Below are 19275 nucleotides of genomic sequence, written 5' to 3'. Positions count from 1 at the left end.
GCTGATACCCATCTGTGATGCAGTAGCTGTCAGAACCTAAGTCCAACAACCTGGTATGAGACGTCTTTAACACAACAGCTGCATGCTCTCTTTAACTTATTAAAAATAAACCAGTACTTTCAGATCCATGGTATTCCTTGAACCAGCTTAAGGTGGATGATAATAAAAGAAATCCATTCTCTATATTCCCCAATCCTCAGTATCTGGGTACTCTGACAACTGAAATGCTTCCCTGTTCTTACTGATATTTTTACCAACCAGATTGTACACAGACTGTGAAATAAAGTGGTAAGGAAAGCGAATTATATAGAAATACCTCAGACTATAAAAGCTGGTTTCATGGATTATGGGGCAAATCTAACAGAGCCTTACTAACCAAAAACAGGACCGCACAACATTGAGTACTCAAGTGTACCTGGAGGCTCAAGGTATTTAGGGTAAAAATAATCTTCATATTAAGGGAATCTAAATTATATTTAGACATTTCATAAAGTCATGATAAGTCATTTCACTAGAAAAGTGGAAGCAAATTCAAATGGATAAAAACTACAAAAACAAACCATTTTACACATTTAAGTAAGCCACTTTGAGCTATGTGTCAACATCTCTCTCTGCCTCCACTCTCTAGGGACAGGTCGTCACTCTCCTCTATCGACAGCCTTGTATCACTGGAGTGGGCCCGCGTGAAGAAGGGTAAGCCTGGAATTTGGCAGCCAAGGTGTGCTGGATTTTTGTCAAATCCATTGTATTGTCTAGACCCTTCTGTCATGTCCAGCGGCATAAATTTATGAAATAGCTGGTTTAGGTAAGCATCACTGGACTCCGACAGAGATTAACCTCTGTTGGGTTAGCAGAGTGTTATAAACCCATAAAATAAGGAGAAATAAACATATAGTTATATTAGCTAAGTATAACTACTACAGTCTTAATATAGGTTGTAGAAGTGATTTATGAGAAGCTGACTGTACATAGCAACTGCTTCTGCTGTAACTGTCAAAGAATTTCTAACTATTAATACAATAACTTCCAGAAAAACTAAGAATAATGTGAATCAATTCACCAAAAATGAATAAAGTACCCATCAAAATGTTTATACCTTGCATACTGAGCTGAATAGCCCTGCGGAGATCTGCTTCTTCATCTTCCATGTCAATTTCCTGACGACTTAGTGCCAGAGCCCTCTGCAAATCCTCCTCATCTTCATCTAACATTCCCGATCCATCATTTCCTTCTAAGACTTGTTCCAGGTCTGTTTTAAGGACTCTAAAGAATGAAAGCATTCATATTAACTGCAGCCCTGTCTTCACTTTAAATATAACATAAAGGCATTTGTACACTAAAGGTTTTTTTGACAACATCTCACTATGCGGTTCAGGCTGGCCTTAAATTGGCAGCAACCCTCCTGCTTCAGCCTTCTGAGTGCTAGGATTACAATGCCACCAGACCCATCTTTTACACTAAAGATTTTTTTTTCTTTATTTTTTATTTTTTTGGTACCAGGGATCGAACTCAGGACCTTGCGCTTGCGAGGCAGGCGCAGTGCAACTGAGCTAAATCCCTGGCCCCAAGATTTTTTTTTTTGGTACCAGGGTACCGGGGATTGAACTCAGGTCCTTGCACTTGTGAGGCAGGCGGTGGAACCACTGAGCTAAATCCCCAGCCCTACACTAAAGATTTTAAGTAAATTTAAAAAAATTATTTTTTGGCAGATAGGGTTAGTAGTATGAAGATTGTGTTATGAGCCAGGCATGGTGACACATGCCTGTAATTCCAGCACGTGGCAGGCTAAGGCAGGAGAATCGCTGCAAGTTCAAAGTCAGCCTGGACTATGTAGTGAGTTCAAGGCCAGCATGAACTACATAAGGAAACCCTGTCTCAAAAATCAAACAAACAGAAAGATTGTGTTATGTAAATCTAGGTTAATATATTTAAGTAATTCAGAGAGGAGTTTTATTTTTTGGCTTTTTGAGACAGGGTCTCACTATGTAGCTCAGGCTGGCCTTAAACTCACTATGTAGCCTAAACTGCCCTTGAACTCATGGCAATTCTCCTGACTCAGCCTCCCAAATGCTGGGATTACAAGAGTGCACCACCACACCCAGCTTTCAGAAAGCTGATTCAATAAAGTTCACAAAAATATAAAGCAGAGGAGCATGTGTGTAGCCCCAGCTTCTTGGCAGGCTGAGGAAGGAGGATAGCAAGTTTGAGGCCAGCCAGGGCATCTTAAGAGATCTTCTGTCAAAATAAAAAGGACTGGGATATAGCTCTGTGATAAGAGTGTCCCTGGATTTGATCTCCAGTACTAAAAAAGAGGAGAAAAAAGAAAAGAAAAAAATACAATGAAGAAAAGAAAAATAAGGGAACTAGGAGTATATAGCTCAGTGGGAGAACACATATTCAAGGCCCAAGGTTTGATCCCCAGCTTCACAAAAAATAAAATTAAAATAAAATAAAAGATAAAGTTTAAAGAGAGCCAACAGTAAACAGACCACATGTTCAATGTAAGCATAAAAATTTTAATTCTTGGAATGAAATATTATCAAATATTCCACATTGCAGGCTTTATTTTTACCTCTGCTCTTTCAGTTGTGCTAATTCTTCTCCAAGAAGTTTTGGTCGATGCATCTGTTGGACCCTGATCATCTGGAGAAGTTGGTCAGCTTCACAATCTGGCAGATCACCCTTAACGACAAATATAGAGTAACCTACAAAAGGCAAACATACACTAAAGCAACTAGTAAGAGATCCAAAATTGATTTAAAATGAAAGCAGACAGACAAAAACTGATACAAAATGGTAGCAAAAAGCATGCTGCCTTCTTTATCTACATAATGTACTGAACCAGAGTGCAAAAGAGTGATCCTTATTGAAATGGAAAATATGAGAGAGCATGAGAAGCAGCATAGCATGGTGGAAAAATACAAACTGAAGATTCCAAATGAACTTAGTTCAAATGATGATTCTTTTTGTTTCGTTTGTTTTGAGACAGGGTATGTAATTCAGGCTGGCCTTGAACCACTATGTAACCTAGACTGGCCTCAAACTTGTGGCGATCCTTCTGCCTGGGCCTCCCAAGTGCCAGGATTACAGGCGTGCACCCCCATGCCTGGCCCCAAATGATGATTCTTACATGCACTAGTACGGGGACCTAAGACCAGTCACTTAAGTCTCAGGGCCTTACTTTCCCCACTCGTAAGCATGGAACAGCTGTCTCATTGACCCACTATGAGAAACAAAGGAAATACTTTTTGTAAGGACCCTGCTAATACAGTGCTGGACCAGATAAGCTTCACTAAATGGTGACAGACAGGGAGATAAAGGAGGGGTAAGGGCAGAGGATTTGGAATCACACTGCTGGGGTTTAATCCCAGCTCTTCTGCTTCCCAGCTGCATGATGTCTGTCAATCATTTTACACATCTGTCTTGGTTTCTTCAATTGTTGAACAGATGATCATGAACTCTTCCTCATGGGCCTGATGTGAGGACAGAGTCAGACACTATGTGTAATGATGGGTAACGTGGGTAAAATGAACCACCTATGGAAATAGCTGCAAACAGACCCTCAGCTTCTCACTGAAAACACAAACTCGGAAACCAATATCCAAAATCTAGTCAAGATGTCCAACATGTGGGCTCATGTTCTGAAAGAATTGTATTGGTCCAGGGTATTTTTATAAATATGAACTAAGAAAAGCCAGGGTATTCCTAGCTGGATGTTCCACACAGAAACTGAATTAAGGATGGTCTATACTTAGGTCAATTTAATCAATTTAAAGCTTTTCTACCATAAATTTTTCTTAAACTATGGTGATTGCTACTGGACAGCCTTTGTTACTAAAGATAACTAAACAGATCAAAATGATCATTCATGGAAAAATTCAAAAGAATACATTAATTTTTTTAAAAGGTCAAAGTATCTTCAGAGTTCAGATGATTTAACATGTTTTCTGCTAATAAAATTATTTCTAGATCCCCAAATAAATAGATCAGTTCACCATGGCATTCCATGGAGCCCATCACAAAGAGCAGATACTCTGCCTTTTTCAGGTAATACACCAGAGATCTCGGGTTTTCAGATTTTATTAAAGAATGCTGGGAAGTCATTGAATGTTAAAGTGTGAGAGTGTGACATAATATTCATTCGGTTTTTCACAAAAAGCAGTCTGTTTGCTTTGTCAGTATAATATATCACAGTGGTGGCGAACCTATAGCACCCGTGCCACAGCCAGCTGTTTGTTATCAACTGAACACTCTGAAAGGTTCCCCATCACTGATATATAGGAACCAGACTGCAAGATGAGTGATCCTTACTGAAGTGGAAAACCTGAGCGATAGTACATATGGGCAGAAAAACAAAACCAATCCCAGTCTTTGTGGACACACTCAATTTGAAATGCTTTCTGGACTTCCAAGTGAAGATGTTAAAGTTAGGAATCTGAGCCAAGCATCACGCCACCTGCCTGTAATCCCAGCTCTCGGGAGGCTGAGGAAGGAGCACCATGAGTTCAAGGCCAGTGTGAACTACACAGCAAGACTCTATCTCAAAACAGCAAAATAAATAAACAAATAAAATTAGGAATTTGGTGTTAGGGTAAATGTCTAAGCAAAAGATAAAGTTTGGGAATTACCAATATATAGATTTAGTTCAAGATGATATTCCAACTAGTGAGATGCTACATAATTAGGAAGCTGTCCAAGAACTGAACTCTGGGTCACTTCAATAAAGACTGGAAAGAATAAATTAAAATCTACAAAAGGAACTGAAAGAAGCAGCCAATGAAATATGAGAAAAACCTGAACATGGTAGCCTGGAAGCCAAGAACAGGCAGTGTTTTAAGAAAGGAACAGAGTTAGGAACTGAGGTTTTAGGTATACGAGACAAAAGTATAAAAAAACCACAGAAGTAAAAACACTATAGTGATAAATGCAAATTGGGAATAACAACACAATGGTCAACCCAGAAATAATAAGCATGCTGCTGACGATGCCAACAGTGATCTCTAAATACTATTAAAAGGAACCAGGTATCCCTGGGGAAACGATCAATCAAGTCCAGGGCAGGGAATACACAAATACATCTGCAACATCTCCTCACAAGGCTTCAAACGGCTCAGTGGTCATGTCAGATACTTGGAATCAGACTCAAAATATTCCCACTGGTCCATGATGGCACCATTTGAGTATTAATATGAATAACCACAATAGGCTGAAACACAAAATTATGCTTTAACTGACTTGTTTATAATGTTTTAAAGAAAAGACAGACATTACTTGGTCTCTTTTGGAGGACATATAAAACCAATTAATTTTAAAAACTGATAAAGGGGGCTGGGGCTATAACTCAGTGGTAGAGGGCATGCTCAGCATGTGTGAGGCCCTGGGTCTGATCTCCAGGATACACACATACAGAGATAAAGGGAAATTTATCCTGCTTTTCCTGTATAAACCATTACTTCAGGGTAACCAAGTAACTTACACGAGTTTATTTGTACAGAAGTATTCTTGCTAATGAAGGAATAAGATTCTTATGTCACCATTCTGTAACCTTTAATTAAATAAAGAGATCTAGGGATTGCTCATTACAAGCTAAGATCAAAGCCGTGTGTTGTGCCGCACACCTGTAATCCCAGCACTCAGGAGGCTGAGGCAGGAAGATCACTGTGAGATTGAGGGCAGCCTGGACTATATAGTGAGTTCAAGGCCAGCCTGAACTACATAGTGAGACCCTGTCTCAAAAAATAAATGTATTAAAAAAGAAAAAAAGCTAAGATCAGAAAAAGACAATCAGACATCAGGTACCATATAATGTGAAGTCTCCAATCCTTCTCACAAATTCAACCTGAATCTCACCAAGTACCTAGATCTCAGGACCAGTCTTTAGGGTAACCAGGGGTCAGAAGAAAACGGGCACACTAAACACAAGCAAGAGTGTGGGAAACAGGACAAATGAACCATTTTCTCTGCCCAATAAATAAGTAAAGGAAAACATATGGAGGAGAGGAAGTCTTCAGTTAGACTTAGAGAATAAACCAATTTAATGCAATCACTGAATCTTATTTCAATCCAGACTAAAATGCACAAATCCTAAGAGACAAGCAGGGAGATGGGAGATCTGAACACTGACTGGGTATTTGATGTTATTAAAGCACTGTGGTTAAATTGTTTTAGGTATGATTATAGTATCGTGGGCTATAGTTTTTTAAGTCTGCTTTTAAAGATTTTAGTAAGAAAACAATTACAGAGAAAATGATCTCTAGTATTTGCTTCCAAATAAATGGGAAGGAGGGGGCAGAGTACATAAAAGACAACAAACCATGAGGCAATTGTTAACACTGGGTGAAGGGTATATGGGGCAGAGATCATTGTATTATTTCTCTTTTATATTTATTTGAAATTTTTAATAAGAAGCTTCATTTTGTTCTTTTTGAGATAGAACTGAATACTAGAACTGGCAAAGTATAGGTCACTGGTGTCACCCAAATGAGGGTTTGTCAGTGACATGCTGGTATTGACTATGACTGAAATGAGTTCAGGAACAGGAGATGGCCAGGTATGATGGTGCACACCTGTAATCCCAACTACTCAGGAGGCTGAGGCAGGAGGATTTGGGCAACTCTTTGAGAACTTGTCCCAGAATAAAATTTCAGAAGGGCTGGGGATATAATTCAGTGCTCCCTGGATGCAATCCCCAGAATGTGGCGGGGGGGGGGGCTGGACATACAGTACAACAGTAGTGTTTCAGAAGAAAATTTAACATGGGAAGGCAGCTAGAATTCTAAGGGGTGGAGAGGTCTTTTTAATTCAATCATTGGAAGTAAAGATCTTTCTCCACTGACAGTAAATTAAAAAAGAGGGGAAGAAGAATGGAGAGATGGAAACAGGAACATCTCGAGTGAGTGGGAGGAATTGGGATCCAATCCACACAGAGGAACTGGCCTTGCTTAGATGCAGGGGAGGGTTTATCTACCTTAATAGGCTCAAAGCGCAAAGAGAGATACAAGCACATTGACAGGTTTGCTGGTAGAAAGATTAAAAAAAAGTTTTCTCTTAATTGCTTCTATTTTCTCAGTAGAATACAAAGAAAGGCCATAAAAAAGGTGTAAGGAAGGAAAAGAAGTGGCCAGAGGTCTGGAGAGTTGTAAATTTCATTTGGAGTTCGTATTCACAAATTGAAAGTAAAACCAATCAACATACTTTATGTCATTTTGAAGCCATGTTCTACTGCTCTGCTGCAGGAATGGCCAAGGCCAAGACCTAACTTTAATGAGGGTTGAATTTTTTGTCATGAAAGTATGATGGAGGAAGGCTGGGGGATGGGATGCAGCTCAGTGGTAGAGCACTTGCCTAGCATTCATGAAGCCCTGGGTTCAATCTTCAATACTGAAAGAAAAAGAAAACAGTATGTGGAGGGAAAGAAAAAGAAGGAAGTCGAGGAATGGCATAGAGTGATAATGACGGATTATAGAAAATAAGCACACAGTAAAAAAGGAAATAAAGGTACAAGGGAGTGTTTGGGCCCATGGTAGAACATGGAGAATTATCAGAATAGCAAAAATAGAACACATGGCATGAAGATGGGAGGGACAGTCAACAAAATATTTATAACTGGGATTTGAACGTGATTATAGTTATTGGTTTGTTTATTTTGGTACTGGGGATCGAACTCGGGACCTTGCATTTGTGAGGCAGGCGCTGGAACCACTAAGCTAAATCCCTGGCCTACTTTTTTTTCTTTCTTTTTTTTTTTTTGGTACTGGGGATCGAACTCGGGTCCTTTTGTTTGTGCAGCAGGTGGCGAAACCAGTTATGGTTATTGGTACAGTAAGAGTGAAGAAAATGATCTTTGAAAGTAAGAAAGTATTGGATTGATTATTGATACAGAAATCATTAAAAGTGATGAAAGGAACTGAAAGGGGCGGGGCTGAGGGCACTAGCTAGCTAGCTATCAAGGTCCTACGAGCTCCAATGAGAAAGGGAGAAGCACACAGATGATTGCAAAATGGCAGGGGCTTGTATTTCAAAGGAGCTGGAGTTTACAGGGAAGAAGTGTCCTAGAAGGTACAGGAAGGAAAAGGAAGAATACAACCCTCCTCTCCCCATGCGTATGTGGGAGATTCAGGAAACAACTATCACCTAAGGGCTGCAAAGGTCCAGGTGCCAGGGAGAACTCACACTGAACTCACATCACCATCCACATCACAGCCCTAAGTTCACCACCTAAAAGGTAACGATGACTCCTCTGCACCGCTAGGATAACAGCACTGTCACACTCACATCTAATGACCAGGTATTTTGATTTTTGAGACTGCCTTACTATGCTGCAGACTGGCCTCAAACTCGTATTCCTCCTGCCTCAGCCTCCCAGAGTACTGGTATTATAGGAATATGACATTGTGCTTGGTTGACCCAGTTTTATTTAGCTATTTGGAAAAATAACATTATAAAATTTTCAGTCTTTATTTACCTTCCTGTTGTAATTGAGCCAAGAAAAGTGCAAGGTATGTATCTGATATTAATTCTGGACCCGTCAAGAGAGAATTCAAGTTAAACCACTGGAAAAAAAAATTGTCAATATTTAAGTTAGTGTGCATTATATGTAACACAGAATTTCACATGTCAAGAATAGATATAGCCCATCAAAACTTAGTAAAATTGTCTAAAACAATGGGAATATGGCAAACAGATTTTTTTTTTTTGAGACAGGGTCTCACCATGTAGACCAGGCCGTCCTCAAACTTCCAATCATCCTTCCTCAATCTCCTAGCTCTCAAATTGAGATTTAAAAAAAGTAACTGAATAATGTGATTTTTAAAAAATGAATTAGAATATTGCAGATTTGTCATTATTAAAATGCTGGTTCAAAAACAAAAGTTTTCTTTAAGTCATAAACTAACCTAGGGCCTTTGCACTGAGCTATATCCACAAATCTTTTTTTTTTAAGACAAGGTCTTGCTAAGTTGTTAAGTTGCCCAAGCTGGGTTTAAACTTGCAAATCCTTCTGCCTCCACCTCCCAGAGTCCAGGTATGGGCCACCACTTCCTACTCCAGATGGTACTTTATTTTTCCCCAGTACTGGGAATCAAACTCAGGACCTTACGCTTGCCAGGCAGGCAAGGCACCACTGAGCTACATCCCTGGCCCTCTGATTGTACTTTAAAATGGCTTTATTGATAGCTATAATTAAATCTTTTTAAAATATCAGCCCAACATTACTAAACATATTGACATATGCAAAAAATAACAACTACACAGTTTTCCCACTACTGATAATTTTGGTCAACAGGCTCCAATTGTGAGATGTCAGACAGTCCTAGAGTTTATAGTAACCACCACGTTTCAACAAGGTCACTAAGCCACCATCTCATTTAATTGACAGCACTGAGCCACAACGTCAAAGGAGACCTAACAACCCCAAGATACACAAACTTTCAAAAGTTATTGTCAGTATCATGAGCAACTATTTTCCTGGATTTTGACACTGCTGATAGTATTTTTTACAGTAATCTCTCTCATTACCCAGGGACCAGGAACAGAAAAATCTATAGTGAAAAAAAAACAGGGGCTGGGGATTTAGCTCAGTGGTTCCACCGCCCGCCCTGTAAGAGCAAGGTCCCGAGTTCGATCTCCGGTACCAAAAAAATAATAATAACAATAATAATGATTATAAATTTCAACTAAAAATATAAATCAAAACCAAAAATAAACCAAAAGTTGACATCTGCTGTATTTGTCAAAAAAAATTAGTCAAAATGTAAAAATTCAATTTTGAAGATTTAAAAGTTCAGTTTCAAAATAATATGTAAGTTTCCCCACAAATCAATACAAAGAAATCTGTGGAATATAAGTTTTCAGACCTTAAAGCTCCAGTTATTACCTTATATAAAAAAGTATGCAACAGTGGATCATAACCTTCTGAAAGTATCAGTAAAGCCAGAGGTTAGATACTCTCAGCAGTGTCCTGCCCTGCTCTTTCCCAGTTGAATCCCTCTTAGGTTGGTCTCCACGCTAAACCTCTACATCACACCTCCGTAACTTGCTCTTAGAAATTTAGGATCTTAAGGTTTTTCTTTTTCGTTTTTGTTTTTGTGCAGGAGTTGAACCCAGGACCTTGCACTTTTGCACTTACATGTGCTCTATCATTGATCTACTGCCCCCAGCAATAATCATTTAAGATGAAGCTTCCTCCAGGTAGCTGACTTAAAAGATAACAGAAGATTTTCATTTTTGAATTATTTTTTATTGACTTAATGCAATGCACTTTATTGACTTTATGTTCTTTTTCATTATTTATTTCATTTTTAAACAGTTTTATCAAGATATAATTGACACGCAATAAACAGAACCCGTTTACCAATAAACAGCACAGTCTGAAAGTTTTAACATTGGTATGCACCCACGGAAGCAATAATACAACCAAAACAGTGAACACGTTCCTCATGGTGCGGTGTCCTATGCACCTCTGAGCCTTCCCCTGTCATTCCTCTCCCTCCATCCCCACACAATCACTGGTCAATCTGCTTTCTGTCACTAAAAGCTAGTTTCCATTCTTCTAGACTTTTGCATAAATGTAACAGTACAGTGTATAGTATTTTGTATCTGGCTTTTTTCAGCTTATTTTGAGACATGTTTACATTGTTGCATGTTGTCAATAGTTTATTCTACAAGCTGGTTTTCAATAATCCTCTAACACTGAAAATTCTAAGAAAAGGGACTTTAAATGATTGTTTCTGATAAATGTCTGCTGAAGACACATACCATTTTTTTTTTAACAGAAGTGATTTTACATAGGTGTATGTACTACACTACATTTTGGAATCATTTCAGTAACCTTGTTAAACACTAAAGCAAGCAACATAGTTGAGTGCTTTTGTTCACATCTGACACGATTTCAGGCCTTGGGACAGTACTGTGCCAAACACAAATCTATAAATGTGATCATTAAATGACATCTATCACATAAAACCCACTTAAGAGTAACCACATTTGCATCATCTTAAATATAGATTTTTTTTTTGAGACAGGCTCTCACTATGTAGCTCACGCTAGCCTTAAACTCACTATGTAGCCCAGTATGGCCTTGAATTCGAGGTGACCCCTCCCGACCCCACCTGAGCCTCCTAAGTGCTGGGATTATTAGAATATAAATTGTGTATTGTTGTTGCAAATATATGAAAGAATATTACATTATCTCTCTTTCTTTAAAGACAGTGTCTAGCTATGTTGCCCAGACTGGCCTTGAACTGGAGGTCCTCCCACCACCGCCTCCTAAGTAGCTGGGACTACAGCCATGCATCGTGGCATCCAGTTGGACATGACCTCTTAAAATGGAAAATTTCTATTTAGTGAGACTGAATCCAGACTGAGGATGTGAAGATATAGCTCAATGGTAGAATGCTCACCTAGTAGGCCTGAAGCCCTGGGTTTGATCTCCAGTATCACCAAAAAATAAAAGACTCAATGCCACACACAGTATTTATTGGTCAGTTTCATTTTAAAGGCACCAATCCCTTACAGTTTAGTTTCAAATGGAAGCCAGAATGAGAAGAAAAGATAGGAAAGAAGAAATATTACCTGTTTTCCTAATTTTCTAACTGTAAACCAGTGTTCTTTATAATTGCATATAAATGATTTTTCATTTCTAGAAAAGAAAAAATACACAGTATTAAGTTAAAATTCTGAGTTCTTATTTAGAGATTGAAAATGTCTAAGATATGTTGTATGCCTATACCAATTCCACAAAATAAATATCACTACTCTGTATTACAAATGTGAAGCAATTTTTTAAAAGTTCCTATTTATTTTGTTGACCAGCAAGCATTATATAAAAATGTAACAATTTAGGTAGGTATCATTGATTTTCTAATGAAAGCAACACATCTCTCTGATCTTCTCTACAGCAGCTCTTGGGGACAAAAGTGCCAAAGTGGTACCATCTGCAGCACTTGGGGACAGTGTGTCATGCCCCAGAGGGGAAACAGATGCCCACGGACATCAAAGGGATAAAGAGGAAAGTCTATGAGAATTCAACAGGGAACAGTAGAACAGCAGCATCCAAGTGCTGAGGCGTAGCTTCGTGGGGAAATGCTTGCCTAGCACACATGAGGGCCTGGGTTCAATTCCCACTTGCACAGAAAGAAAAAACCCACTCAAAATGTATTTTTCTCCATTGAGAAATTATAACCTTAAAAATTAAGTTTAGGAAAAGAAACACTGGAAAAACAGAGGGAAAAAAAACCTTACATAGGATCGATCCTGAGCCTCTGATACTCTGGACTGTTGAACAGGATTAGTTCCAAACCCCAAACTTTCAAGGCATTGCTTATAACCTGTTTAAAAAACAAAACAAAACAGCTTTTCGTGAACTAAGCCATTGACTCCAAATTTAAGTAGTACAAATACATTAACTGTACAACCATTGTATTTCATATGTAAATTTCTCTAGAAGGCTACGGTTTTCTAAAAATGTGGCTGTAGCTGGGGTGGGAGCAAGCCCATGAATCCCAGCACTCTGGAGGCTGAGGCAGGACTGTGAGTCTGAGCCCAAGCTGAGCACTATAGCTTATGTATCAAGAACCTATCTCCAGAAAGAAAAAAATAAAAGGGCTAGGATTATAGGTGCTGGATTCAATTTCCAGTACTGTAGGGGGGGTGGGGGAAGTGTCTGAATAGTATGATTAAATCCACAAACATACATATATATTTCAAAAGAGTGCCTTTTACACCAGGTTTCTGAGATGTTCCAGAGAACCCACAATTCCTAGATTGAAGTGCCTCAAAAATTCAGATGTAAATTCCCACTTGTAGGTGCTGGTTTCGTTTTTCTTTTTTTTAGGAGAGGTCTTACTATACAGCCCAAGCTGGCCTTAAACTTACAAACTCATGATCCTCCTTCCTCAGCCTGTGGAGTGCTGGGATTACACATGTGCGCCTTCATGCCCAGCCACTACAGGCAGGCACAGTGGTACACAAGTGTAATCCCAGCACTCAGGAGGCACAGGAAGGAGAATCACTGCAAGTTTGAGGCCAGCCTTGGCTACATAGTGAGCTCAAGGCCAGCCTGAACTAAAAAGTGAGACTCTGCCTCAAAAAACAAAACAAAACAAAACAAAAACATCAAAAACTAGTCCACTACATACATCTGGATAATATGGCTATTGAGGGCACTGCTTCCAAAGTTATATCCAACTCACTACCTGCAATGTCAGTAATAACACATGATAATGTTTTGTTGATTTTAGATTTCTGTGGTCACAGGTTTGTAATTTGTAGAAGAAAAAGATTACTTCAAACAGAAAAAGGGGAAATTTCTGAAAATTCACTATCTATCCTCCAAGGAGCCAATAAAGGAACATATGAGCCAAGCAACAGCACAAGACAAAAAGTGAATGCAGTGAAGTGGGTAAACATGAACTGGGACCAAGAAGAATTCCCCATGCAAAGGAAATGACAAGTGCTGGCCCAAGTGGCTTCCGAGCTTAGCTCAGCTGCAGTACTCCTACCACTGACAGGGACACGTAAAGCACTGGATGGAAATGCCGATGAATGAACAGTTTAGGAGAGTAACATAAGGAGAATAGAAACAAAGATATTTGCAAAAATAGGACTCTTAAGAGAAGTTCTGAAAGAATTCTGGATACACCTCACACTGTTAGAATGACAGATCCGTGGAGAAAAGAATCTCACAAGTTCATACACAAACAACCACATGTTGGGGTGTAGTTCAGTGGTGGAATGCTCGTCTAGCATGTATGAGGCCCAGGGTTGGATCCCCAGCACTGTAAGAAATAAATAAATAATGCCTAAAGAATTAAAAGAGAGCTATAGGGCTAGGGGTATACAGCATCAGAGTGTGTGCACACACAAGGCCCGAGGTTCAATCCCCAGCATTAAGAGAGGAAAAAGGAGCTATAAATTTTTTTAAAAGATCAGAAGTACAACTATAATTAAGGAATTCAATCCTGTTAGGCTGATTTAATGGAAGATGCTGCATTTGAAACACTGTACTTTTATTAGAATGAAGGTTACTTTGATCCCTAGTACTGCAAAAAAAATTTTTAAATTAAAAAATAGAAGAATTAAGATTTCTAGCATTTAAAAGCCCTACTCTAAAGCAAAGATTCCACAATCCTAATGTTCATGTTTGTCTATGTAAAAATTTAGTACTCTCCCATGCAGTTTTATACTCATAGAAACAATCTACTGGAAGAACTTCTGAAGGTCACATCATTACAATGACTATAAAGAGGGGCCAGGGATTTAGCTCAGTGGTTCTACCTGCCTCGAAAGCCCAAGGTCCCAAGTTCGATTCCCAGTACAAAAAAAAAAAAAGCATAACAATGACTATAAAGGCTGTGGAAAGATACTCCACATCAACCATAAACAGACACCGACAGCATTTATTATACGCTGTGACTACTTACTTGAATAGAGAAAAAGCCACTGTCATCCATGTTTCCAGAAGGCTGCTGTTCATTGTGATGGGTCGGTGAAGGTGGGGAAGGGAAAAGGATAAAAGCTGTCGTTAGCATGTATATTTAAAATAACAATGGATGGCTCATCTTCTAAACAATATCCATTTTTGAAAAATGCAATTTAGAGAGTTTAAAATCCATACCTGTAAAAATGTGCGATAGTCTTCACTAGTGACTCCTCCTTCTGCCATTCTCATCCTTTCTTCTTCATCTAGCTGATGAGCAATTGAGGATAATTCCACAGGGCTAAAATATTCTCCTTGCAGTAGATTATTTAGGCAATGTTGAGCACAAAGTGATCCTTCTTGCTAATATTTCCAAAACAAAAAATTGAAATGTAATTTATTAAACAATTGTACAGTATCCTCTCCTAAAAAGTTTAATGATTAACTTTTTAATATAAGTAAATCAAACCTTTTAAGCCTTTAGGCAAACATGATTAACATAGGTACGTACATTTTCATTTGCTAACATTAACTTTACAGTTCTACCATAGATGAAACTACAAATATGATCAAAAACATTAAGAATGACTTATAGTAAACTTTATCCAATCTCATATTTTACAAAAACTATAAAAACATTTAGCCTAATTTTCACTTAAAAATTCATCTTTGGAGATTTCACAGCAGATTATTAATTCTGAAGGGGAGTTTTAATCCCTAAAACATTTATTCTTTTATTAGTAGTACATGTTTATATTCGTTGTGGGGAGTTGGTGCATGCACATAACACATTTTAATTCCTTTCTCTGTCCCCTTTCCTTCCTCTTCCACTCCTTTCCCTCCATTTCTTGATCCCCTTCCTGTTGGAGAAACATCTGTCTCCCTATTCCTATTATCTAAATTGCCCAGGCCAGTCTTGAACTCACCATCCTCCTGCCTCAGCCTCCTGAGTAGCTGCGATTACAGGCATGCAACACTGTGCCTGGCTAAACATTTATTCTTTTCACAAAATAATCTCTACTTGATCTAAATGTCCCTGGCATTTCCAATTTTAAGAACTGATAGAGGTGAGAAAATTCTGTCCGGTGTTAAGACTGGTACCTACAGACTTAAGGCCCTCTGCAGGGAACCCTACAGATTAGGTACACAGATTATGTAGAGGTATGATGAGAATTGTCCCAAACAGACCCCGAGAGCTCTCTCTCTCCTGGACTAGCCAGCAAGAGAGTTTGCAGCCCAGCTCGGCTCCCATAGGATCACGCTTCCTCCTCATGAAGGGTGGGTATGACTTTCTGCAGGAGTGGTGCTTTTTGATACAAAGGCTGATGGTTTTCTCATATAACTGAGACCCTGAACCCAAATCCAGACTGCCTGGCACTGAGCAGTCCATCTGTCACTCTCCTCTTCCCACTAGTGTTGCTTTCCCTACGCTAACAACACCAGTGCAGCAGAGGAAGGGAGATTCATGGGGGGATGAGATCCCCCACTGTGAGCAGAGATCCCAGGTCTGATTTTCCGTGAGAAAATGGCAGATGAGAAAACACTTCCTTCTGCTCACCCTGGCCCTCGAAGTTCTCTTCCTCCAATGAGGTCTATTTCTTAATTCAACCTGCCTGACATCACCAAAGTTGTTCCGACCAATAGTACACAGTGACCCTAAATACCACCACCTTGCAAAGTACATATTTTTCCTGACTAATCAATTTTATGGGAACAAAAATGTAGAAAGATATGGCGTATATACACATAATGAAATAGGAAGGCAGTACTGATATAGTGTGAATCTAAGATGGGGCTGAAAGAAGTTTATCTTCATGGTTTGGTAAGGAATGAGTCCCTTGGGGCTCGAGGTATCTACTCCTCAAGTTGTAGCCACAACAGTGACAGTCCTGTCTCTACCTGTTTTATGTGTTACTGTACTCCCACTGCCAGAGAGCAAGTCCCACTGCATGATATAACATGAAGTGGAGTGATACACCGATGTTCTACTTCTGTTCCACTGAAAAACAGGTAAGTATTTAATAAGAGGACAGCCAAAAATACACAAAACGGTGCTTGACTTCACCAGACATTAGGGAATATATATTATAATCACAACATATCACTACTACCCACTCCAGATTGGCTAAAACGATAGAGGATTAGAGACATAGAAACTATTATATGGTACTAAGTGTAAATTAGCATAACCACTTTGGAAAACTCTTATCTTCTAAAGCATAACATATACATACCCTGTGATTAGCAGTTCCACGGCTAGGTACATAATGCAAACGTGTTCATTAAGAGAAATGTGGTAAGACCATGCATAAAAGCACTATTTGTAAAGGCTCGCGAACTAAAAACTACCAAAAGGGATAGTTTTGTTTGAAATTTGCATTTATTTTTATTTATTTAATTTTTAAATTAGTATGTTTGTGATACACAATGCCAAAAGGATAGTTTGGATCATAAAAGAATAAACAGTGTTGTAGTCACAAACAAATACTATATAACAATGAGAATTAATTAATTACAACTATGTGAATATTAAATTTCTCAAATAATGTTTTAAATAAAGGATAGCCAGGCATGGTAGTGCATACCTGAAACCCCAGCACTCTGGGAGGCTAAAGCAGCAGAATTCCAATTTCAAGCCTAGCCTCTGTCTCAAAGTAAGAAGTAAAAAAGGGCTTGGAAGTAGCCCAGTGCGAAGGTTATGGGTTCAGTCCCCAGTACCAAAAAAACACCTACACGAATTACAAAAAATATGCAATGACCCTACCTGAGATTGTGTTTTTTCCACCTTATATCCAGCCCCAAACAATCCCCAGTCACCTCTTCCTCGTCAAGCCTTCACCAAAGAGTAACAGAAGCTCACTCACCTAGTTAAAATTCAGTGGTGTAGGATTCCAAGATCTGAGGCCCAGACTTTGTGGTGCTGGGCTCAGAGGAGGAATGCACTGCATCTCCAGTTCTAACAAGGTATTTTATAAAAACTCAAAGGGGGCCTGGGGATGTAGCCCAGTGGCACCACATCTGCCTTGCAAGCGCAAGGTCCTGAGTTTGATTCCCAGTAAGGAGAAAAAACACACACACACACAAAGGGAACCTCATCTAGATCACCACTCAGTCTTCAGGAACAATCTGAAACTAGCTCAAATCCCTGGAGACACTATTAATTACAACCAACTAGGTATAACCCTGAGGGTGCTCTCAAAAATAGGCTAACATGCTGGGGACGTAGCTCAGTGGTTCCGCCACCTGGCTTGCTTCGCAAGCGCAAGGTCCCGAGTTCTATCCTGGGTACCAAAAAAAAAAGCTAACAGAGGACATGCAATCTTCATAGTTGGGTAAAGAAGAAGTGGCTCGCAGCTAGTGAGGTCACAATTTCTCCAGTTACAGCCACAAAAGTGAGAGAAAACTTTGTCCCTACTCCATCCCTGTTTTTTGTTTTGTTTTGCTTGAGACAAGGTCTCCCTATGTAGATCAGGCTGACCTTGAACTCTTTATGAAGGCCAGGCTGGCCTGGAAGTCAGAGCAATCCTCCTGCCTCACCCTCCTGAGTGCTGGGATTACAGGCCTGCATGACCATGCCTGGTCATCCCTGGGTTTTTTTGTCTTGTTTTAGGCGCTGGGGACAGATCCAGGGCCTCATGCATACTAACAGCCCTGCCCTACTCCCCACTGTGAGATTTGGAAAACACAAGGGTCTGAGTAAAAACCACAGCCAGCCCTTTGGGAGCCCTGCCTGCCCACCCACAGGCAGCCTTCTGAGCCCTCCTAACTCCGAGAGAGACACTTCATACCCTTACACTACAGAGTGGAAACTAAAGCACAGGGTAATAGGTAACTTGTCCAGGGTCACACAGGCAGCAAGTGGAAGAGCTGAGATTCAAAGCCAGGTAAAGGCTTCATAGTCTATTCCATCACCACTTCCTGGAGTCACTCATTCAGAATTTGGCTTTTTCAAATATCCTAAACATGGCCATGAGCCAGCAATTACAAAAGGGCTTAACGGGTGTCACAGAGTCAACGCTCAGCATTTCTTCACTGTTTTCATGGTTAGCCTTCCCAGTTCACACTACATTAAAAGTCACAACTCAGATGACACGGTGACTGCACCAGGAGCAGCCAACGATGGAAGTAATAACAAAAATGACAGAAAGCAGGCACCAGAAAAACAACAAAAACTCTCACAAAACCTGCAGTTCTTGGCATTTAGTATTAGGGTTAAAGGAAAGGGTTAGAAAACTTTAACCTGTGGGCCAAATTCAACCTGCTAAGAATGTTTTTTACACTTTAAAACAGCTGGAGAAAAAAAACACACTCACAAAAGTAAGAATGTGACAGGGATGTATGCAGCTTGTAAAGCCTTAAAATATTTACAGAAACGCTGTTTAAACAAATAGCACAACTTTAATGCTCAAGGAACTCTGTGTGGATAACTCTCCCCTCTCCGCCTCACATAAGAGTTCTCACAATGTTGCCCAGGCTGCCTGGGAACTCCTGGGCTCAAGACTCAGACTCCATTCTGAGTAGCTAGGACTACAGGCTCATGCCATCCTGCTCACCTAAGAAACTCTCCTGATTTACTTAAGCATTATCTCACACTGTTTTTACTTCTAACTTAATAAAGAGTACTCAAAGTGGCAAGTCTGAAAATGTGGAAACCAACATTCCAAGAAGAAATGGCTTCTAGACCTTTAGTAGGCAAACATCCCTAGCTACACAATTTTTTGAGGGCCCAAGTTGTTTCTCTGGCTCAAGCATTAAAAGCATGTTGTGAAAAGAAAGGGAAAATGGCACTGGAAGCTCAAATATCCCCTTGTGGATTGTGTACTGAGTAACAATGGGCCCTACAATTACAAACACATTTT

General features: G+C 39.5%; 1 protein-coding gene across 4 annotated transcripts in view; it reads right to left on the bottom strand.

Moving 5' to 3' along the window:
• The window catches only part of Atxn3 (ataxin 3), a 40298-nt gene that overhangs the window by 18894 nt on the left and 2129 nt on the right, over positions 1-19275 (bottom strand). Inside the window, exons 2-8 of one of the 4 annotated variants that reach the window (XM_004837016.3) lie at positions 14615-14779; positions 14421-14465; positions 12241-12326; positions 11572-11638; positions 8465-8552; positions 2573-2705; positions 1097-1263 (exon numbers count right to left, since the gene is read on the bottom strand). In XM_004837016.3, the coding sequence (XP_004837073.1) occupies positions 1097-1263; positions 2573-2705; positions 8465-8552; positions 11572-11638; positions 12241-12326; positions 14421-14465; positions 14615-14779 (751 nt within the window). The remainder of the gene's footprint in view (positions 1-1096; positions 1264-2572; positions 2706-8464; positions 8553-11571; positions 11639-12240; positions 12327-14420; positions 14466-14614; positions 14780-19275) is intronic. The other 3 variants (XM_087195510.1, XM_087195512.1, XM_087195511.1) reach the window with 3 other exon arrangements.

Source organism: Heterocephalus glaber, unplaced genomic scaffold (genome assembly GCF_053883595.1).
Source record: "Heterocephalus glaber isolate CG9 unplaced genomic scaffold, H.glaber_assembly_v1.0 deba00001608, whole genome shotgun sequence".
NCBI classification, from domain to species: domain Eukaryota; kingdom Metazoa; phylum Chordata; class Mammalia; order Rodentia; family Bathyergidae; genus Heterocephalus; species Heterocephalus glaber.
This window is presented reverse-complemented; position numbering and strand designations above follow the sequence as displayed.